This window comes from Bos grunniens, chromosome X, assembly GCF_055505025.1.
Source record: "Bos grunniens cultivar Pamir isolate PY7600 chromosome X, Bosgru_T2T1.0, whole genome shotgun sequence".
NCBI classification, from domain to species: Eukaryota; Metazoa; Chordata; class Mammalia; order Artiodactyla; family Bovidae; genus Bos; species Bos grunniens.
In genome coordinates this window covers 129,623,133-129,647,410 of record NC_141194.1, presented here as the reverse complement: position 1 = coordinate 129,647,410, position 24,278 = coordinate 129,623,133, and the positions used below count along the sequence as shown (strand labels likewise).

Here is a 24,278-nt window from a genome sequence, read left to right as displayed (position 1 = left end):
GAATGCTTGGGATACAAAGGAGAATAAACTATAGTCCTAGCATCCAAAATGAACTACTAAAATACAAAGTTCTGGGTGCTCTGGTGCTCTAATAGTCTCACTAGAGTTTAAGCTCAAGGTTCTGGGGAAAAACAAATATTAATTTTATATATATATATATATATATATATATATGTTTGTGTGTGTGTGTGAGAAAGTCTGTCAGTCATGTCCGACTCTGCAACCCTGCCAGGCTCCTCTGTCCATGGAATTCTCCAAGCAAGAATACTGGAGGCTGCCATCCCCTTCTCCAGGGGATCTTTCTGACCCAGGGACCAAACCCATGTCTCCTGTATTGCAGGCAGATTCTTTACCATCTGAACACCAGGTAAGTCCAGAGACATATATATAAATAATTATAATATTTAATTTTATACGTATATAATTGTTTATATATGTGTGTGGTGCTGATTTAGAGGCTGAGTTTCAATCACTGATTAATTCTCATGAAAAAATTATATAGATAAAGAAATCTCAAGGATTTTTTCATAATTAAAAGAAGATAATTATATATATATATAACAAGCAGCTGAAATTTCAAAGTTGCTTAACATCTTTGTGTACATAAAGGAGACAAGTGGCCATAAGCAAAAAGAAAAAAATAGTTTAACACCAGGTTAACTGTTAAAAAAAAATTGAGGAAGAAGTCCCATAAAATTCCACATGTGGGAAAATCTCAGAGAAAGGTCTCTACACTTACTGATGGGCACACAGGAAATGCACAAGAATTCTGTTGAAGGAACATGACAAATTGAACAACCTTCAGATCTATTTGGAGAAGGCAATGGCAACCCACTCTGGTACTCTTGCCTGGAAAATCCCATGGGCGGAGGAGCCTGGTAGGCTGCAGTCCATGGGGTCGCTAAGAGTCGGACACAACTGAGCGACTTCACTTTCACTTTTTACTTTCATGCATTGGAGAAGGAAATGGCAACCCACTCCAGTGTTCTTGCCTGGAGAATCCCAGGGACGGGAGCCTGGTAGGCTGCCATCTATGGGGTCACACAGAGTCAGATACGACTGACATGACTTAGCAGCAGCAGCAGCAGATCTATTCAGAGAAAGGAGGAAATCCTTTAAAATATTTATGAACTTTAGAGGTTACTGTAAAACCCTAGATTGAGAGGCTATTAGATCTCCCTATAAAGAATCCAGAAACGCCCAACCCAGTAACTTCAGTGAGCTTCTTGAAATATTCCTTCGAGCTCCAGGACTGTGATTTTATATACAGAAATAGATGTCTTAGCAGTCTCATAGCTCTCCATAATTCCGTCCTTGAGTCCATACTCAGATATCAAAAGACTCCCATTAAATGTTATTCATAAGAAGTGTATTTTCCAAGCCCTCAACAGATTAGAAGTCATGCAACGAACAGTCCTTTACAAAAATTATGCTCTAGACCAGAGGTTGGCAAGTTTTTCCTATGAAAGGCCACACAGTAAATAATTTAGGCTTTGTGGGCCATACAGTGTATTCTAGCTACTCAACTCTGTTTTTATTTCAAGAAAGCGGTATAGGCAACATGTAAACAAGTGTGGCTTGTGTTCTGATAATCCTTTATATGTGCTGTGTGCTGTGCTTAGTCGCTCAGTCATGTCGGACTCTTTGAGACCCCATGGACTGTAGCCAGCCAGGCTCCTCTGTCCATGGGGATTCTCCAGGCAAGAATACTAGAGTGGGTTGCCATGCCCTCCTCCAGGGGATCTTCCCAACCCAGGGGTGGAACTCAGGTCTCCCACATTGCAGGTGGATTCTTTACCATCTGAAACACCAGGGAAACCCATCCTTTACATATGGACACTGAAATGTGAATTTCATATAATTTTCACATGTCACAAAACAGGCTTGTTTTGACTTTATTCAAGTATATAAAAATGTAAAACCCAGTTTTACCTTGAGTGTCCTAGAAAGACAGGAAACAGGCCAGATGTGGCTTGCTAGCTATAGCTTGCTGACCTCTGCTCTACAACTTAAGATTGAAAATTGCACTTTTGGCTCTTGGAAGCAAAACATTTCCATTATCTGTTCATTTCACTCAAGTGGAATAGCTCATTCTCTAGCGATGCCCAATAAATAAGACATTAGAACTGCCTTAGTAGGATTCTTATACCAAGTTTATCTCGTGTGATTTGTTTGTGGGATATAATATACTTGAAATCTGAAATGAGAGTCATGATCTTGACCAACAGTGGAGGCAACTTTTGTCATTAAATTAGCAACTGACACAACTGGAGCCCAGCCTGATGCAGCAATCAGGATAGAGGCAAGAAAGTTTTCCTTCAAACAGATCCCAGTGGAGACAGCAGGATGTATACACTATTAGCAGTGATTCTCTCCATCTCTGTCTAGGCAAGTAGAACCAATAGCCTGGAATAGCGCTCGGAATGAATGGATTTTGCCAAGCAACAATCCAGTCACCCTTGTTTTTTTTCTCCCAGGCACTACAGAGGTCAATACTTTTCTTTCTGCTGATGTGGTATTTGAAGATTCCATTTGCAAAGCAGTCGTGCTTAGCTAAACTCTTGCTAATCTGGAGCCGGATACAAATGTCTTTCTAGATCACACCAGTTCTCTATTAGGGAAGTCTGAGAGTACAAAAAAAGTTAAAAAAAAAAAAAAAAGGAAAGAAAAAGAGATGAAGCCTAGCCCTTCCTAATGATCACCAGCCTACCTGTCATGGGAAAGGAAAACTATTTACATCAGATAAGGGAAAAGGTCTCTGAATTGGGGAATAATCATCCATTAGAAGCAACAGCGGAGAAGGCAATGGCAACCCACTCCAGTACTCTTGCCTGGAAAATCCCATGGACAGAGGAGCTTGGTAGGCTCCAGTCCATGGGGTCACTAAGAGTCGGGCACGACTGAGCAACTTCACTTTCATTTTTCACTTTCATGCATAGGAGAAGGAAATGGCAACCCACTCCAGTATTCTTGCCTGGAGAATCCCAGGGACAGAGGAGCCTGGTGGGCTGCCGTCTATGGGGTCGCACAGAGTCGGCCACGACTGAAGCGACTTAGCAGCAGCAGCAGCAGAAGCAACAGAGGCTCATTCGTGAAGCTAGAAGTACTGAGAATGGGCTGGCTGATGGTGTGTGTCAGTCCAGCCAGTCCAAAAACTAAAGCGATGTCATTTCTCACCGGATGAAATTAAATAGGAATAAATGCAAGGTTTTGAAGTGTGTTGACAAGTCTACCTTCACAAGTACATGGAAGGAATATGGACACATAGCTTAGAGGAATCTCCAGCACAAGAATGCCATCAATAGAACTAACAGGATTTGGGGCTGCATTACTGAATTAAGGTAGAGGAGAGAGAGAAAGGAGATATCAGCACACAGAGAGTGTATCTGAAGGTGGTTAGGAGGGATACAGAAATACAGGAGCATATTTTTATCAGAGGGACTGAAAGGGAGAGAGGAAGAATCAAAGCTGTCTTATCAGAGGAATGGTTGTGCCACGCTTCATCCTAAGCCCTTCTCTTATCCAAGTGAACCGACCACAGTGTGACTGAGAGAGAAGGGAACATCCCTCCCCTGTTAACTCAAAGGCATCCTTTCATTCTTCTCTGTTTCATCTCTACTGCATTAGAGACCACTTGAAAGAAGCCAAACCAGACTAGAAAGGGTGGCAGTGGGGTGTCACACACAAGGCTCTGAAAGGCTGGCCTAACGCAGAACAATTTAATTTCTGTGTGGTTCCAAGAAGCTGTGTGTGCTGTGTTAAGAAGCCCACTAGACAGGAACAATTGGGAAGAACATTTCAACTTGATGCATGGAATGGGTTCTGAGGGCCCTGTCTCTGAAAGCATCATGCATAGGCAAAGATGACAACTTGGTTGTAGAAGCAGCTGGTATATCAGATGGGGGTGGGTGGGTGAAGTAGATGACTTTTAAGAGCTCTTCCAGCCCTGAGATTCTCACAAGTATGTGAACAGAATGCTGCCAACAGTGTGCTCTTTTCAGAGCAGGCTAAGAAGGCAGTCCTCTGAAGCATACATACTGAATATGCCTACCTTACTCGTTACCCGGCTTAACACAGGTTCAAAAAGATCACCTGCTCTTACTACCTTTAAGGAATGTGATCTGTCTGATAATCCAAAAATGAAGCACCAATGAGCAGGGCCTCCAATCTGTCTCCCTCAGCACCGCCTCGATGCCTGGAGGTGTGTCCCTCTGGGGCAGCTGCCATGGCTGCGAGCCCGTCAGAGGATGCTGTTTGGCATCAGCACATGTCCAACACCTGCTCAAATGGAAACACAAAGAAAATCATTTTCCAGATCCTTTCTGCTCCAAGGGGGAATGCCCTTTAGCACACCTGGCCCTCTTCCACAGGGTGGGGGCTTCTACTTCCCTGACATGCGGTTTCCATGATGCTTGGCATACATTTACCTGGCAGTAACTGGGCCATTTTCATGGACATGTGCCACAAACTCTTTTTTTTTTTTTGTAATGGGGTATATTCATTAACAATGTTGTGATAGTTTCAGGTGAATAGCAAAGGGACTTGGCCATACATATATATGTATCCATTCTCCCCCAAATTCCCCTCCCATCCAGGCTGCCACATAACATTGAGCAGAGTTCTGCAATGGACTTTTGGGAATGGAAAGTGGACGGGCTCTTCACCTCTGAAACATAGGTAAGAAGCCCAGGATATATAGCTTGTAACCACTCAACAGGGACCATCAAGAAAATTCTACGCCAACCCCAGAAGCCTCCTTATTGAAACCTGTAACTGAAAGCCAACAGCATTCAGGTATGAAGCCCTGAAGTGGTGGGAGAATGGAGGTTTCCAACTCTGGAAACACCACCTTCTTAAATACCAACATCCCAGTAACTGCAAAGGTCAGTCACAAGGAAACAGAACGGCCAACTGTGATGAGAAAGATGCGTGCTTACAGAGTCCTCTGTTCTTTCTAAATAATACAGATGTATGTAGCTGAATTTCACACTCTCAAATGTTCTCAGGTTCCCTTATAGCTTATCTTAAAGGGGGGAAAAAAGAAAAATCCTTGTCCTTGAGCTAGTCACACCAAAAAAAAAAAACGTGTCCATGGGAGGGGGAATCTTGGTAACTAGATAAAATTCAAAGGCACTGGTTTCAAGAGGTCGTCTTTTTCCTTCTTCATTAAAGACTGATAAAGCTCAGCAAGCCATTCAAATAAAAAGCAAACAAAGATAAAAATCTCCTTTTACTGTCTGCTTTTCTCTCTGTTATAATTTGTAATAAATTCCTCCTGGTGACTTCTGATTGCAGAAATAATTTGTGCCTTTATGCCTTCAGGCAATACAGCATATTAACTCTCCAGCCCTCCCACTGACAATGCAAAAACACACTCAAAAACCAGGATGCAAGGAGCAGAAGGTATTCCAACTACACATACTGTACAGCATGGCTTCCAAGGAGCCAGACAAAGAACTGTATATGGAAAAAATCAAGGTGGGAGGTTGCCAGCCCAATACAACTGTCTTTTCAAATAAAAATCATTATAATCATGGAAGCCCACATTATATCACACAATCAGACAATCATATCCACCTATAGGAAACACTGTACTGCAAATATTAGCACTGCAAAAACAATACTTTCTGGCATTCACCTGAAGCAGAACCCAAGTATGCAATAAAATAAAATATCTGGAAAAGGTAGAAATGTTCCAAGGGGGCACACTGCCTTTATAAATTACTCACTTGGTGGCACTATAAATGTCAACAGCTCTGCTTTATCTAATACATAAATAATAAGGTTTAATCCATATTTATTGTACCTACCTCCTGTCAACCAAGGATATTTTATTATCTAGCAAATGAACTTTGTATACACAACTACTGGTCACAAATCAGAAAACTTCCAGTAACACACAGAAGCTAGGAAATAGCAGTGTTAAACCATCTAAATATTACAGACCATTTGTCTTCCCCTTTGCAGAGACTTTATAGAACTGGAAGGTGCTTTAGAAATCATTTAGTTCAACCCTCTTAATTTACAGAAAAAGATATCAAAGTCCAGAGAGGTGATGTCACCTGATCAAGGTTACACAGCATGTCCATGGAGAAACAAGTTAGGACCCAGGTCAACCACCTCCTCCCAGAAGAGGAGGTGCTCTTTCTGAAATCAAAAGTCTAATTCCAGTGGAGTTTTGTGTTTGGGGAAAGATATGGTATATGATTTTATAATATTCTCTCAAATTTCATATATTTTAAAATATTTTTGTAAGACAAATCTTCATCTTCTTGAAGTCTATTTTCTAATCAATGTATTAAGTTAGAAATGACATACTCTGGTGAGTCAATTTTCCCCACTTTTTATTCTCTTTTAAAATTTTCCTCTGTATATGAGACAGCAAAAGAGACACTGATATATAGAACAGTCTTTTGGACTCTGTGGGAAAGGGAGAAGGTGGGATGATTTTGGAGAATGGCATTGAAACATGTATAATATCATATATGAAATGAGTCGCCAGTCCAGACTCGATGCACAATACTGGATGCTTGGGGCTGGTGCACTGGGACGGCCCAGAGGGATGGTAGGGGGAGGGAGGAGGGTTCAGGATGGGGAACACATGTATGCCTGTGGCGGATTCACTTCGATATATGGCAGAACCAATACAACATTGGAAAGTTTTAAAAATAAAATAAAATAAAAGAATATGCTAATGTACAAATCTTATGACAAAAAAAAAAAAAAATTTTCCTCTGGCCAGAATTGTTCTCTGGCCACCAGATGAAGCTGCCAATGTATTTTTACGTTTCTCTCTTTTTCTAGGAAGCAAAGAGTTGGGAAGAACGATGGCAGACAAACAATGCAATATGCCCGTTCAAGGCAGGCAATCTGAATTCCATTTCATGTGGCATCTGAGGACTTCAATTTCTCCACCTCTAAAATGAAGGAGAGCACCTATCAACCAGTTCCTAACTACTGCAGGACCCAGTATTTCTTATTTGGCTTACTTGCAACACTGCCAAGTGGGGAGAAAGAAAGGGTTGGGGGGGGTGGGTGTGTTAGAGAAAGTCTGCGAGAGCACAGGTGGAAATCTATGCATACATATGTATGGGCATAATGTGCTTTAAATATAAAGTCTAAAATCGTCCAGACAAGAAACGGCTAAGTTTCTCCATCTACACACACACTTCCACATCACACACACACCAGCATGTAAATGGAATACACCTGACGTAATCTCTCCCGAAAGGATGCTGGCTCCGTTGTATGTGCATAACTAATTCTCAGGCATTGCATGTTGAAAATTGGTTTATTTCCCCCTCCGTTTTTCTTTTTTAAAAAACCAATTCAGTGCATATGATTATAGCTCTGCTAGCAGTGTGACATTCTTTGCCATCTATTTTCCTCTTCCAACTCCACAATTGGACATCAATTTTTGGTAAAATGAGCCACGAATCTATGCAGAGGCTAGTATAAGAGCTATCAAATCTTTGTTATAATATTAACCATTTCCAATGTATACAATTAGTGCTAAGATCTCCACTCATATCCAGAAACTAAGGTTATTTCCATTTGATACTAAGGAGCACATTTCAAACCATGGGGATGGGAGAAGAGAGACAAAATTTTGCTCTAATCAAATTTCTCACTTCTAACTCTATGCAAGTGTATCAAAAATGCAATCCAGAGACTCCAAAATCAATGTTAGAAATAAACACCCTCTTGATATCTTTTCTCTACAGACACACCTTGCAATATCCCCTTTAAAAAAAAAGTTAGCAACACCATAAAGCAATTGCCCTTCAATTAAAAATAAATTTTAAAAAATTAAAAATAAATTTTAAAGTCAGTGTTAGAAAGATCACCATCTCTGGCATCGGAAAGACCTGGGTTCAAGCCACTGTGTGAGTTTAGGAACATCACTTAACCTTTCAACTTCAGAGTTGTTGTGAGACTTAAATGAAACATTGCCTGGGAAGTATCGAATACACAGTAAGAACTTAACTGATGTTACTGCCCTCCTGTTGGAGATGAGTAATGTGGGTGATGGAGACAATAGCCATAACCAGAGACAATTAAACATCGCCTCATAAATTACCTGGTTTCACAGATCTATACCATGAATTTTCTACAAGGGCACTACGGCCCGCAAGGGGAAGAAAATTGATTCTTAGGGAGGGTGAATAAAAATTGCAGATATTACAGGGCTTTGTGGCCCTTCATGATCCAATCCTGCCCTCCTCCGAGCCAAAATCTTACTCCTTAGTATTTAATTTCTATTGTTAGAGATCAGTTAAATTGAATTTAACTCCCCCCTTACAAGGACGATCACGAAAACAAGGTTGAAAAACACTAATCTATGTCTTTTGCATTATTGAAAAGATACACTCTGAGGAATTTTCATACTATTTCCCTCCACCAGCAGATTCCCAAACTGCAGTGGTGTCAGCAAGGGGTAGAAGTAACCAAAGAGGGGCTTTAACATTGTGTAGAATCACATAGGACATGGCCTGCTATTAATGTAAATCACAATACACTCCATTTATTAGGGTCCACCTTTATAAATCTTTGTATATCCCTCTTCCAAGCTTTAGATTTCCAGCCCTATTTCTAATCCATTTCAGAAAAACAATATCAATGTTATTTACTTTCCTCTTCAGTTAAGATTTGGGGTAGGCAGCATGACAGCAAAACATTCTTGGAGCAGATGCAGATTCAATCTAAAGTATCATTCGTGCCTATCTGCACTGCTATCCACCCACAGAAATTCATCATATTTCCAAGGCTGACCTCCTTACCATAAATCCATCCAGCTACCTCTAATGAATCTGCAAGTGTCAAAGTCTCTTCCTAGTCTGTCATCAATTAATGAGCCTGGGGACCCATCCCAGTACAGGATTCAGATTATGGCCCTGTACTTACCCAGAGCCATTCTATAAAATGTATAAATGGAAGCTATGGCCAGTTAATCCTTTATGTGTCAGGGTTCTGATGAAAGTGGGAAAGGGGTTCCAAATGGGAGGCCAACACACAGCCGAGAGCTCCAGGCTCTCCCAACTGTTAGAGATCTTCCCTGCCATCCTGAAGACACTAGGTAACTTCAAATCAAGATTTATTTAGCCTTTCATTTAGAGCCAGCTGCTGATAATTTGTAGTCCTGGGTGACAGCATGAGCACGGGTAATTGAAATCCACAATCTCCCAACACACCATAGCCAAGAGTGTCAGCTCTTTCCTCTTTTAACTACTTCACTTGCAAGAGCTATAAGATAGAAAACAAAACTGTTTCCATCCATCCTCCCCTCTGCACTCCTACAGACTGAATCTGGAGCTTATACAGAGAAACGGTAGGCATGCAGACAGCGGGAAACAAAACAAGGCAGAATAGTCCCCAACAAGGATAATCAGACTGTAATTAATCAAGAACTACACCCACTGTTTCCCCCAAACACCAGGTCTTCTAAAGTGTTACATTGTGGTTGTGAATTGTGCCCTAGGGGTAAGGCATTGTGACCCTTGGACTGGGACTGTGAGAGGCTTGAAACAGGAGCTCAAGAGCTGCTGCTAAGTCACTTCAGTCGTGTCCGACTCTGTGCGACCCCATAGACGGCAGCCCACCAGGCTCCCCTGTCCCTGGGATTCTCCAGGCAAGAACACTGGAGTGGGTTGCCATTGCCTTCTCCAATGCATGAAAGTGAAAAGTGAAAGTGAAGTCGCTTAGCCGTGTCCAACTCTAGCGACCCCATGGACTGCAGCCTACCAGGCTCCTCCGTCCATGGGATTTTCTAGGCAAAAGTACTGGAGTGCCTTCTCCGTCAAGAGCTACTGAGGGACAAACAAATACCCACAAACTACACAACTACACTCCACTTGCGGAAAGAGGACCAGCAGCCTGGTTCAACAGCATTTTGGAATCTGTGCATTTCTCACAGCTTTCATTCCATCGCTAGTCACAACACTATTCTTTGCCGAGATTCTTTTTAAGACTGCCATTGTCCTAACATCTATCTTTTAATAGATGGATATCTTGTCTGATGAGACTCAAACTTAATTACTTCTCACATGTCTTAAAGGATTTTGGTACTAACCTATTAATGTCAATGTGAGTGAAACAGCAAAAAGTAGTTGCAATGGCCAAGTGTTGTGGAAAAAGAAAATCTGGGCTTCCGGTCCCAGTTTCTGTCTCTTAACAAACAGTGGACTCTTGAGTAAATCCATATCTTCACCTATGAAATTGAGAATCCCTGCTCCAATAGGCAAAATAAAATGAAATCAGTGCAAAAGCATTAACGTGTGTGTAACATTTCCAGACCCATGACTCTGGAGGTAAAACTGCCACAGACTGAATGTTTTTGTCCCCTCGAGATTCCTATTGAAATCTAATCACCCATGTGATGGTATTCAGAGGTGGGGCCTTTGGGATGTGATGAGATTGTGAGGATGGAACCCGCATCAGTAGGATTAGTGCCCTCAAAAGAGACCCCAGAGAGCTCCCTCACCCCTTTTACCCTATGAAGACACAGAGGAAGGTGACCTTCTATTGACATACTGAAATGAAACAACTGATTTTAACAACAATAATAATAATAACAAGCAGTTCCTAGTGATTTATTAAATAGAAATTTGTGAAGTTGTTGGAGTGGTACCAACTCTCTTCTCCCAGGTGCCTCAAATTTACATGGTCCAAATGTTGAAACTCATCCCAGTTGCCATATGGAATTCATTTGAAGCAGTTTAAAGTGACTTTTACTATTCCTTGCTTAAGAAGAAAAGTGACTTTCTAAAACGAAGTATTTCCTTTTCATGCCAGGCAACTAATATGTGGTTCCCTAAGCTGGTCAGTGCTTTCCTTATCGCTAATTACAATGCTCATAGTGTCTTGGAAGCAACAACCAAAGACAGGCCATTATTAGAGTTCTCATGTAAATTCAAACTTGACACGTTGTGAAATTATGAATCAAAAATAAAACCTTCATCTCCCTAGACCAACCCCATTAAAAAAAATAAACCTGAATTAGTATACATTGCTAAAATAATACATTTAGTTGCCTGACTTAGACAATTTGCTAATATAAATCTACCTTAGGATCTTGAAACTGAAGCTTAAATAATATGAAAATGATCACTGGATTGCAAACACTATAAAAATCATATAAGAGTAAATGTATCTTATTTCCTTAAGACTTTTTTAAAATAAATCACCTTTATTTTAGATTTTTCTTTTGGTGAAAACCAACAAAGAAGTTTCTTGAGAGCTAATTACTATTAGCAAACTAATATTACTCCAGAAAAGCTAACCACAATCTGCCGGTAGCCAAGCAAAAAGAAGACGTGACAACATTACACAAAGCTATTGGGGGAAACTCATTATAAAAGAAAAACGATATCCCCAAAATAAACACTCAAGCTGCATCAAATCAGATACCAAATTATTTGGAAATGAAATTATCTTTGAGAGGATATTTACTATAAGCAGTCAAGATTTAAACAAATAAAATTATAAGAGAAAAAAGACCCAATTTTCTCCTGAGGATTGATCTTGGTTAAACAAGCAATCTCCTGCAGCTCAGGAATCCAAGGCTATAATTCTGGGAGCTGCTCTCAGGACAGAAGACTAAAGGAAATGAACAAAAGAAGGTTGATGCTGTAATGGGAGAACATCCAAAGTAATATATGAAAAACGAAGTAAAAGTGCATTGTGAGCTGGGCACTAAAGGCAGAAATAAAATAGGGACTATCCTTGGGCTAAAAAAATCTACAACAGAAAAAACGAAAAGAATGATCTAGGCAAATTGAGCTATAGAAATACTCCAAGATGAGTCATTTTAAAAGGGGTATCCTTGCTATTTTCCTTCCATTACTCAAGATTTTGAATTGTGGGAAAATAAAGACCTGACCAAGAGAGCAAGTAAAGGTGGAGAAGACAGCTGAAGAAAAAACAACAGAAAGGAAAGACGGAAACCTTTAGTGTACACAGGAGGGTACACAGTCCCAGAGACATAAGCGGTTTGGTTGAGGCCACACACAGCTAGTAAAAGGCAGATCTGGACAAGAATAGAAAGCTCCATGAAGGTAGGGACTTGTCTGTTTCATTCAAAGCAACGATGACTGAAACCCCATAGATACTGATACCCCATAGAAATATAAAAAATATTTCTTTTTTTAAATTCCTAAATATTTGATTATTTTATCTTTTAAAACTTTTTATTTTGTATTGGGGTACAGTTCATCAAAAATATTTCTTGAAGGGAGGGAGAGAAGTAAATAGAAAGAATGAATTCGGTTCAGCTCACAAAGCATGCATTATATGATGCCCTACTGGGAACTCCAAGAGAGTATGTGGCATGGCACTCAGCGCCAGGAGTTTGTGGTCTATTGGGGGAAAACAAAATGTACACACGAAATGATAACTGAACTACCAAACGCTCTACCTTGAGAGCTAGATGATGGTGTGGATGTCAGCCCTGCACAGGGGTCGATGAATAGAAACTCAGTTATGAACCCAGTGGTCAGGGAATTCTTGATGGCGAAGCAAGCCTTACTTGTCACCACTAAAGACACCAATATGACTGGAGCTCCATATCTGTTGATTACCTAATGTTACACAGTCTTGTTTAATAAGGCTAGTGATGACATCTCTTCCCAGTTTTCAAAGTGCATTCTGTCTGTGTTATCTCCTGCAGTCATCACAAAGCACTTGGTGGTGGGCCAGAATGGGGTGCTGATCTTCACTAACAAAAGAGAGAGAAGGCATATTCTCTGAAATGAGAAGTGAACTCAGCACTGTGTGTAATGGCACCTATCCATCTCCAGGAAGGTGAAAGACTTAATGTGGATGTTTTTTGCCTACGTGAGGTGAGAAGATGCAAGATGGCCACAGACAAGGTAAGAGAAGGGGATTGTTCCTTAGTGCAGTAGAGTCAAAGCACATTCGGAAATGTGGAGGTGATGGGGGAAAGCAAGCACTTCCTCTAGTGGGTAAGCTGAGCCATTCTCTCCCCTTGCTCTCTAACAACTGATCTGGAGAGCAGGCACTCTCCTCCGGGGGCACTGGGGCCACCCCTCGTACATACAGCACCTCTATGTGGAAGCCTCAAAGACGCCCTTTCCAGGCATCCCTTCCTCCCGGCTCACGTGGCCCCATTCCAAAACCCAGAGCTAGTGAGCAAAGCACGGGCTACATTTCATCTGTCACTCACTTCCGCAGTCAGGTGCCTTTGTATGATGAACAAATTCTACACCCAGACATGTCAGCCCAGGAAATAGCCCATACTGTCTCTGACCTGCTTTATTAGAAGGTGCTTCCTTTTACAGAACTGAAATCCACCTCCCATAGGGGTTTGTTGTGTTCTTTCTAGCCACATGGGAAAATATCCAAGTCCCTCTTCCCAATGACAGCCTTTCAAACACATCCACTGGTTTTGTGCTCCTCCTCAATCAAGCCATCACCTGGAGCTATCGCCCTGGAAAGAAAACCAAACCAGCTCCAAAGCCACAGCAGAATCATGATGTTTTTGAAAGCACACAGAGCTGCCATAAAGAGGTTTGAAATATCAGCAAGAACTCTATACAGACAAGCATCATGACAAATTTATCAGTGCTCTAAAGGAAGCAGTCAAAGTACAAAAGGTGGGAAAAAGCAGAAGTCACCAAGTACACACTAAAGGGCAGGGACTAGAACTGCTTAGGAAAAGAAGGACAGAAAAAGTGAGGGTCATGGGAGAGAAGGAAGGGAGGATGGAAGGGATGGAGGGAGGGTAGGAAGGAAACCACATACATGTCTGGTTGTCTGGCCTGGGTGTCAAGAGTTCACCAATGAAGGCGACTCACAAATCAAACCCAAAGCATTCCTATTAATTCTGTATTTACCATATTCATTGAAACAGTAGCTCTATCTAAGGCATCTTTGTGTGTGCAGCAGGGGATAGTTTGTTGATTTTTTTCCCATAAGGGAAATCCACATAGAATGTGGTCTGCAAAATCTGGCTTGAATGATGTTCTCCTTTGTAATGGGCATATCTGAGCTTATGAAGGGCATATTGTCAGTCTGTAGTTAATTTGTTTTATAGTGCTTCAGCTGGGCTTTTTCCAAGTCTACTGTATTTGGATTTTCTTCTGGTATTTCATGTTCATAATCTGCAGTTTAATTTGCCACAGCACATTCTACCAGATGGCCTCCTCTTTCATTCCCACTACCTCTGCTGAGTCTGCCCACACAGTCTTTGTACATCCTTTCTCCTGCCAACCATCACAGAATAAATCTCTCTGAATAAAGCAGTATTTTCTTCTACTGACTGTGTTCCAATGAAGGTCAGATGATTCCAATCACTCGCTGCTCATCTATACAAGGAGTCTGAGGGCAAAGAGGGGAGAAGGGCAGCTTCCAATTAGCATCAGTGCTTGAGGAATGTAATTCATGTCTGCAACTGTCTTTCATGTTTTCATTTCTATATTTTTGTTCATTGCTAAATAGGACATGTGTTGAAAAAGGTCCGTATAGTCAAAACTATGGTTTTACCAGTAGTCGTACATGGATCTGGGAGTTGGACCATAAAGAAGGCTGACCACTGAAGTATTGATGCTTTCGAACTGTGGTGCTGGAGATGATTCTTGAGAGTCCCTTCACCTGTAAAGAGATCAAATCACTCCATTCTAAAGGAAATCAATCCTGAATATTCATTGGAAGGACCGATGCTGAAGCTGAAGCTCCAATACTTTGGCCACCTGATGGGAAGAACTGACTCATTGGAAAACACCCTGATGCTGGGAAAGATTGAAGGCAGGAGGAGAAGGGGATGACAGAGGATGAGATGGCTGGATGGCATCACCGACTTGATGGATATGAATTTGAGCAAACTTCAGGACATAGTGGAGGACAGAGGAGCCTGAAGGGTTACAGTCCATGGCATCACAAAGAATCAAACATGACTGATTGTTTTCATTTCCCTGAGTTCCTTTGTAGTTCAGGTCCATATGCATGTATATCTTTGGAAACAGGTGAAATATTACTTAAGAAAGTGAAAGTGTTAGTCACTCAGTTGTGTCCAACTCTTTGCGACCCCATGGACTGTAACCTGCCAGGCTCCTCTGTCCATGGGATTCTCCAGGCAAGAATACTGGAGTGGATTGCCATTTGCTCCTCCAGGGGATCTTCCTGACTCAGAGATTGAACCCAGTGTCCTGCACTGCAGGCAGATTCTTTACCATCTGAGCCACCAGGGAAGCCCTGCATCCAGCTGTTTTTCACTTGCCACTGTGACCATTTTCCGTATTGCTACATAGTGGCCACAACTATCATTTTTCAAGCTGTATAATATTGCATAAAGTATATGTATTATAATTTACTAAACCATCTCCACCAACGACTGTATATTTTCTATTGCTTCCCTTTCTTTCCTTATTAGAACTAATGCTATAATTTTTAATCTTCACAAATTCAATATGTAGACTTTTTTTTTCACTTTAAAGACTTAGTGGTGGAAGTAGTTAAATTTTTCCTGAGGGGTTATTTCTTCAGATAAATTTTCAGGAGGGCATCATTAAGTCAAAGAGAATAAACATTTTGATGATTCTTGATTATTTTATCAAATTTGCTTTCTAAATCAGAATAACTTAACCTATCACAAGCAACATCATAAATACATCAGATTTACCACCTTCTCTCCAACACAGAGAATTATTTTCTTAAATTTTTGCAATTTCAAAAGATATAAGATGCTGCCTTGTCATCACTTAACTAGTACCTCTTTGAAAAGCCCCATTTCAAATGCTCCCCATAAGTTTTATTCACCAGTTGCATCCTTTGATGTGTCCATTGTCTGTTCATATTCTTTTCCATTAACTTACCTGAGTGTCTTAAGGTTTTTATTACTGCAAATCTAATTAGTATCTTTTTCTGTCTTATTTGTTGCATATATTCCCCAAATCTATTTTCCTTTTTATTCTAAGTATATTTTTATTATTCATAAACCTTTCTGTATTTTTTTTCTTCATGGTTTTTTTCAGAACTTACCACATAACAGATGGTTTCTTAAATGAATTTTCAGCTTTTTTTTCCCCCGTGATTTGATTTTTTAAAATAAGTTATTCTTTAATAATTGAATCACATGTCATTTGGAATCTATTTTCATATAATGTATCAGGTTAGGAGCCTGTGTTTATTTATTTGATAACCAGTTTTCTCCAAACCATTAGTTAAGTAGCTTTTCCCTTCCTTATTCTTTTATGACATCCAGTTTACCATGCATTCAATTTATATACATATATGAATATAAATATTAGCAAGCCCACGTCCAGGGAGCAGTGGCTGTGCGGGCACAGGAAGGCCAAGAGGAACTACTCCATGTTCAAAGTCAGGAGGGGTGGTGGTGAGGAGATACCCCTCGTCCAAGGTAAGAAGCAGTGGCTGTGCTTTGCTGGAGCAGCTGTGAAGAGATACCCCACGTCCAAGGTAAGAGAAACCCAAGTAAGACGGTAGGTGATGTGAGAGGGCATCAGAGAGCAGACACACTGAAACCACAATCACAGAAAACTAGCTAATCTGATCACATGGACCACAGCCTCGTCTAACTCAATGAAACTAAGCCATGCTGTGTGGGGACACCCAAGACGGGGGGTCATGGTGGAGAGGTCTGACAGAATGTGGTCCACTGGAGAAGGGAATGGCAAACCACTTCATTATTCTTGAGAACCCCATGAACAGTATGAAAAGGTGAAATGATAGGACACTGAAAGATGAACTCCCCTGGTCGGTAGGTGCCCAAAAGGCTACTGGAGATCAGTGGAGAAATAACTCCAAAAAGAATGAAGGGATGGAGCCAAAGCAAAAACAATACCCAGTTGTGGATGTGACTGGTGATAGAAGCAAGGTCTGATGCATAGGAACCTGGAATGTCAGGTCCATGAATCAAGGCAAATTGGAAGTGGTCAAACAGGAGATGGCAAGAGTGAACGCCGACATTCTAGGAATCAGAGAACTAAAATGGACTGGAATGGGTGAATTTAACTCAGATGACCATTATATCTACTACTGTGGGCAGGGATCCATTAGAAGAAATGGAGTAGCCATCATAGTCAACAAAAGAGTCTGAAATGCAGGACTTGGATGCAATCTCAAAAACAACAGAATGATCTCTGTTTGTCTCCAAGGCAAACCATTCAATATCACAGTAATCCAAGTCTATGCCCCAACCAGAAATGCTGAAGAAGCTGAAGTTGAACGGTTCTATGAACACCTACAAGACCTTTTAGAACTAACACTCAAAAAAGATGTCCTTTTCATTACAGGGGACTAGAATGCAAAAGTAGGAAGTCAAGAAACACCTGGGGTAACAGGCAAATTTGGCCTTGGAATATGGAATGAAGCAGGGCAAAGGCTAATAGAGTTTTGCCAAGAGAATGCACTGGTCATAGCAAACACCCTCTTCCAACAACACAAGAGAAGACTCTACACATGGACATCACCAGATGGTCAACACTGAAATCAGACTGATTATATTCTTTGCAGTCAAAGATGGAGAAGCTCTATACAGTCAGCAAAAACAAGACCGGGAGCTGACTGTGGCTCAGATCATGAACTCCTTATTGCCAAATTGAGACTTAAATTGAAGACAGTAGGGAAAACCACTAGACCATTCAGGTATGACCTAAATCAAATCCCTTACGATTATAAAGTGGAAGTGAGAAATAGATTTAAGGGACTAGATCTGATAGATAGAGGGCCTGATGAACTATGGTCAGAGGTTCGTGACATTGTACAGGAGACAGGGATCAAGACCATCCCCATAGAAAAGAAATGCAAAAAAAAGCAAAATGGCTGTCTGGGGAGGCCTTACAAATAGCTGTGAAAAGGAGAAGCAAAAAGCAAAGGAGAAAAGGAAAGTTATAAGTATCTGAATGCAGAGTTCCAAAGAATAGCAAGAAGAGATAAGAAAGCCTTCCTCAGCGATCAGTGCAAAGAAATAGAGAAAACCAACAGAATGGGAAAGACTAGAGATCTCTTCAAGAAAATCAGAGATACCAAGGGAATATTTCATGCAAAGATGGGCTTGATAAAGGACAGAAATGGTATGGACCTAACAGAAGCAGAAGCTATTAAGAAGAGGTGGCAAGAATACACAGAAGAACTGTACCAAAAAGAGCTTCATGACCTAGATAATATTGATGGTATGATCACTCACCTAGAGCCAGACATCCTGCAGTGTGAAGTCAAGAGGGCCTTAGAAATCATCACTATGAACAAAGCTAGTGGAGGTGATGGAATTCCAGTTGAGCTATTCCAAATTCTGAAAGATGATGCTGTGAAAGTGCTGCACTCAATATGCCAGCAAATTTGGAAAACTCAGCAGTGGCCACAGGACTGGAAAAGGTCAGTTTTCAATCCAATCCCAAAGAAAGCCAATGTCAAAGAATGCTCAAACTACCACACAATTGCACTCATCTCACATGCTAGTAAAGTAATGCTCAAAATTCTCCAAGCCAGGCTTCAGCAATACATGAACCGTGAACTTCCTGATGTTCAAGCTGGTTTTAGAAAAGGCAGAGGAACCAGAGATCAAATTGCCAGATCCGCTGGATCATCGAAAAAGGAAGAAAGTTCCAGAAAAACATCTACTTCTGCTTTATTGACTATGCCAAAGCCTTTGACTGTGTGGATCACAATAAACTGTGGAAAATTCCGAAAGAGATGGGAATACCAGACCACCTGACCTGCCTCTTTAGAAACCTATATGCAGGTCAGGAAAAAACAGTTAGAACTGGACATGGAATAACAGACTGGTTCCAAATAGGAAAAGGAGTACGTCAAGGCTGTATATTGTCACCCTGTTTATTTAACTTCTATGTAGAGTACATCATGAGAAACACTGGGCTGGAAGAAGCACAAGCTGGAATCAAGATTGCCAGGAGAAATATCAATAACCTCAATAACCTCAGATATGCAGATGACACCACCCTTATGGCAGAAAGTGAAGAGGAACTAAAAAGAATTAAAAAGCCTGTTGATGAAAGTGAAAGAGGAGAGTGAAAAAGTTGGCTTAAAGCTCAACATTCAGAAAACTAAGATCATGGCATCTGGTCCCATCACTTCATGGGAAATAGATTGGGAAACAGTGGAAACAGTGTCAGACTTTGTTTTTTTGGGCTCCAAAATCACTGCAGATGGTGACTATAGCCATGAAATTAAAAGACGCCTACTCCTTGGAAGGAAAGTTATGACCAACCTAGATAGCATATTCAAAAGCAGAGACATTACTTTGCCAACAAAGGTCTGTCTAGTCTAGGCTATGGTTTTTCCAGTAGTCATGTATGGATGTGAGAGTTGGACTGTGAAGAAAGCTGAGTGCCGAAGAATTGATACTTTTGAACTGTGGTGTTGGAGAAGACTCTTGAGAGTCCCTTGGACTGCAAGGAGATCCAACCAGCCCATTATAAAGGAGATCAGTCCTGGGTGTTCATTGGAAGGACTGATGCTAAGGCTGAGACTCCAGTACTTTGGCCACCTCATGCGAAGAGTTGACTCATTGGAAAAGACTCTGATGCTGGGAGGGATTGGGGGCAGGAGGAGAAGGGGATGACAGAGGATGAGATGGCTGGATGGCATCACCGACTCGATGGACGTGAGTTTGAGTGAACTCCAGGAGTTGGTGATGGACAGGGAGGCCTGGCGTGCTGCAATTCATGGGGTTGCAAAGAGTCGAACACGACTAAGTGACTGAACTGAACTGATGAATATAAATATAAAACACAAAGATCTGTTTTCTTTTTTCCCTTTTTAAATTCCTTTGAGATTTATTGAGAGTTAATTGATAATACTGTAAGATATTTAATGTTTATATCATGAGGATTTGGTATATGTATATATTATAAAAAGAATCCTCTCTCCTAGTTAATTAGTACATCCACCACCTCACATATTTTTCTCTTTTTCCTTTTTGGTGAGAACACAAGTTCTGCTCACTTAGCAAATTTCAATTACATGATTCAGTTTTATCTATTTTCATATTTATATACATTTTATTCTATTCCATGAGCCATAATACTATTTGGGGACCAGGTTTGTGCTGTTTTAATGACTATTGTCCTTTATCATGCACTTATCACTTTCTTTCTTTCTTTCTTTGCCTGGTTAACTGCAAGTGTACTGGAGGTGTTTCTTCACAAATTGGGACACAACAGGAGGGGCACCCTCTAAGGGATAGCCATAGAATAGCAAAGAGATAAGGCCACTGGCCTCAGAAGCAAATCTCTGCGCTGTCATCTGCCAGCTCTATGATCTTGAGAAAATTATTTGGCCTCTGCGATCCATAGCTTCTTTATATGTAAAGTGAGAATAATAAAAGTACTCATACCTGGCTACTGACATTTAAATGAATCACAAACAGAATTAAAACATCAGCTTTTTGGTTGCACTAGAAAATATTTCAAGTGCTTAATATTCACATGTGCTAGTGGCTCCTGGAGTTATTGCAGAACATCTCCATCATTGCAAAAATTCCTCTTGGACAGATTTGCATAGGTTTGATGTGGTGACTAAAGAAGCTACTTCGTGTTAGCACACAACCTGGCACATGAATTTTCAGCTGTTTTTTTCCCCTGTGATTTGATTTTTTAAAACAAGTTATTCTTTAATAATTGAATCACATGCCATTTGGAATCTATTTTCATATAATATATCAGGTTAGGAGCCTGTGTTTATTTATTTGATAACCAGTTTTCCCCAAACCATCAGTTAAGTAGCTTTTCCCTCCCTTATTCTTTTATGATGTCCAGTTTACCATGCATTCAATAAGCACTTCCGATAACTGTAGTTGTAGTAATAAAGTGTGATCTACAAGTGTTTTCAAGAAAATATTAAAGTTCCTACTGGGAAAATGGAGGGGACTTCCCTAGTGGTCCAGTGGTTAAGAATCCATCTTCCAATGCAGAGGATGTGGGTTCAATCCTCGGTCAGGGAACTAAGATCCCATGTGCAATTTATAAACCAATCGCTTAGGAAGCAGAAGAAATACATCAGTTTAATCAACGTGGACAATTATGTCCTCAGCCCTGCAATATAACTCCAAAAGGTGCTCTGATTCTTCAGGATTGAGATCTGGCATCTCAGGTGAACAATCTCTACTAGAAAAGAGATCATATTCATGGCAATATTATCCATGGAGCATTCACTAGTCTAGAACTTGCAGTCCTGAGTGGAATCCCCACTAAAGGATGCCATCTTAAGGGTCTTGGAAATCAATTGTTGACAATATAATTAGCAAATGAATGAAAAGTCACTTTATAGTTGTAGAGCAGTGTCTTATAAATTTTAAAATTATTCCTCCAAAGTGTGATAAACTCTTGGGGAACTTAATATTACTTAAGTTGCCAAAAGTGTGAAGATGCCCCTTCCACCCCAGCCACTCTCCTCCCTTGCCTCCCATCACCTTTCTAGGGGGCACCTCTCACCATGATTAGTTTTTTATGCAAAGACATGAATACATTCCAATATCACTCTGAGTCACAAAGCCTACAACTACTGGAGGTGGGAATGGAGGTGGGAAAGACCTTCAAATGACCCGTATCAGTTAGTTGTCCTTTACTGGCACAGAGAATGAGGCTTAATCAAGAAATCAGCTTAAAATCTCATAAAGGTCAGGTCCTTGTACTAGCTTTTAAAATCAGTCTTTCAGCTACCTCTCCATTTGTTTTAACTGCCATTGTGGAAAAGATTCCAAAGACTAGGCTGTCTTCTATGGGCTTTTTTAAACTTAAAATGTTAAAGCTCATGAGGGACTTAGAGGAGACTAAGAAACCCCTCATTTTTACAGATCAGGACACTGAGTGGGAAGAGAGGGGAGGCAACTTACCCAAGATCTCAGCTAATTAGTGGCAGAATTAGAAAACCCATGGGCTTTGGTAGTACCAAAAGAAATCAAGTGCCTCAGTGGTATTAATATTTTGAAAACATAACAAAACTTGTAATTGAACAGAATCCCTTAATATGATCATATGAACTCTGTAGATTTTATTATTTAAAATAGTTGAATGTTCACAACCACAAAAAGTTCACAAGAAGCTGCTAAAGACTGAATGTCTATGTCTTCTCCCCCAACAAATTCATATGTGACATTCTAACTCCCAACGTGATGCTATTTGGAGGTGACACCCTCAGGAGGTGATTAGCTCATGAGGATGGAGCCCTCAAAAATGGGATTAGTGCCCTTTTATAGACCTCAGAGAGACCACTTTGGCATGCAAGAACACAAAGAGAATATGGCAATCTGTGAACGAAAAAGCAAGTCTCACCACACACCTAATTTACCAGTACCCAATGCAGGAGATGCAGGATAGGCGGTTTCAATCCCTGGGTTGGGAAGATCCCCTGGAGGAGGGCATGGCAACCCACTCCAGTATTCTTGCCTGGAGAATCCCATGGACAGAGGAAACCTGATGGGTCCATGTGATTGCAAATAGTCAGACATGACTGAGCATATGCCTGTGTGTCCACGTGCACACACACACACACACACACACACAAGTTAACACGCCCTATCCTCCAGAGCTGTGATAAATGAATGTCTCTAGTATTTTGCTATAGCAGCCTGAATGGACCAAGACAGAAGCTACCAAGATGGCTGTGTTTTTGAAAGTAAGGAAAAAAATTAATCATTGTGAGATCATTCCAGAATTACATTATATAAGACACTTTACAACACAGATACTTTGAACAATAAATAAAAAGATAGCCATGAAACAATAAAATGCTCTCTTTCTGGACAAGCTGATCAAAGTTCTGCAGAGGCCCAGCACTTCCTTCAGTGAATCCTCAGGAGTAAAGGCCATGCACAACTGAGTTCACAGCTGAGTCATGTGAGCAGCAAGCCACTTTTGAACCTAGCGCATCACCTCCTGCAATCTCCCCAAACTGCATAAAGGCCAATCAAACATCTCAGGGAAAAAAAAGAAAAAAAAAATAGAAAGGAAGCAGAAGCTGGTAAGCAGTAAAACGTGTAACATGGCCATTTTGTGATTGGGTATTCAGGGACCAGCCTATATAAGGTACCAATGCCTCTGTTTTGCTGTCTTGCTGCTACCACAAAACCACATGACCAGAGCAGGATGCTCCAGATCACTCTTTCTACGGTATTGATGCCATAAGCTTGCTGCCCTTTCTATCCCTGCTTATCCTCTTAAATTTCCCCTGGGGAAGACAAGAAACGAAGTTATTCCATGGGTAACAATAATAAGAGATTCTGGGTCCTCGCTCATGCATTTAAATACTGTGTTATTTCAAAGCTCTCATTCCCATTAATTTCTCCTTGCCATCAGACCTCTGGTTATGAAAAGATATTAAAATACTAGAGAAACAGAAACCTTAGTGGCAAACTCCATTAAACTGCATTTGCCTGGAGCATCCATTCGCACTTATGGAAACTATAGGCCCGGCACAGACATGGTTTCGAAACACACTTGTTGATTGAACAAGAGTGACAGAATGAAGGAACAGCTTTAATGACAGTGAGCAGCCATCAGTTAAGCAAACATATGAACTGGTTAAGAACAGAAGTGTCAGTCTGCTTAATAATCAAGAAAAGAATTTGGTTATGGAACTCAGAGAGGAAAAAACTGACCTGGATCGACGATAAAATTGTGAGTAGCCCTCATTCAGGCTCCCACAACATGAATCCACAGCTTCACTGACCTAACAGCAAATTGTCCACCCGAGTGATGATACATCATCTTTATGCACTCGACAGCTTTCTACAGCTCCCTCCTACTCCCTAAGGGTAGCTCCTGCACACCAGGTTTCTCCCCCAAACAGCCATAGGCTTTGCACACTGCCCTCTGCCTGGTTTATCAATAACCCTGAAGCTGCAGAACTGCCCTAAATCCAAGAAGGCACTTGCCCAGAATTCTTGCTCGGATCTCGGGAATTCTCCATGTGAACTTTTAGACAAACAAGTGATCCATAAAAACTGGCAGGAAGAATTTATCCTAGAGCTGCCCCTGCAAAAAAAAAAAAGAAAAATCTGCATCGATGAGCAGAACCATCAATACAACTTTATTTCAATTGTGAAACACCTTCCTTAAGGTGCAAGAGAAGACAGAGACAGGTCATGGTAAAAAACCTCCACACACACTGCCAGGGATGCCAGATCCTCCTGGATGTGCTGATGGAAACTCTCTCTCTCAAGGTTCAGAGCAAACCCTCTCCCCAGTGCTACTGAAGAGAGGACAACTGCTCCACTCAGGAGTCCTGGGAAACCCACCCATGCTTATAGTGGGAGTGAGTGAAAGTCGCCCAGTTGTGTCCAACTC

At 40.9% G+C, this 24,278-nt stretch overlaps 1 protein-coding gene across 6 annotated transcripts in view; it reads right to left on the bottom strand.

Moving 5' to 3' along the window:
* The window catches only part of HS6ST2 (heparan sulfate 6-O-sulfotransferase 2), a 653,947-nt gene that overhangs the window by 415,832 nt on the left and 213,837 nt on the right, over nt 1–24,278 (bottom strand). The window contains exon 3 of one of the 6 annotated variants that reach the window (XM_086385848.1): nt 23,726–23,966. The exons of the other annotated variants lie outside the window; for them this stretch is intronic. Coding sequence (XP_086241974.1) covers nt 23,741–23,966 — 226 coding nt within the window. The 3' untranslated portion in view covers nt 23,726–23,740. Of the gene's footprint in view, nt 1–23,725; nt 23,967–24,278 lie in introns of those variants that run through there. 6 annotated transcript variants of the gene reach the window in all.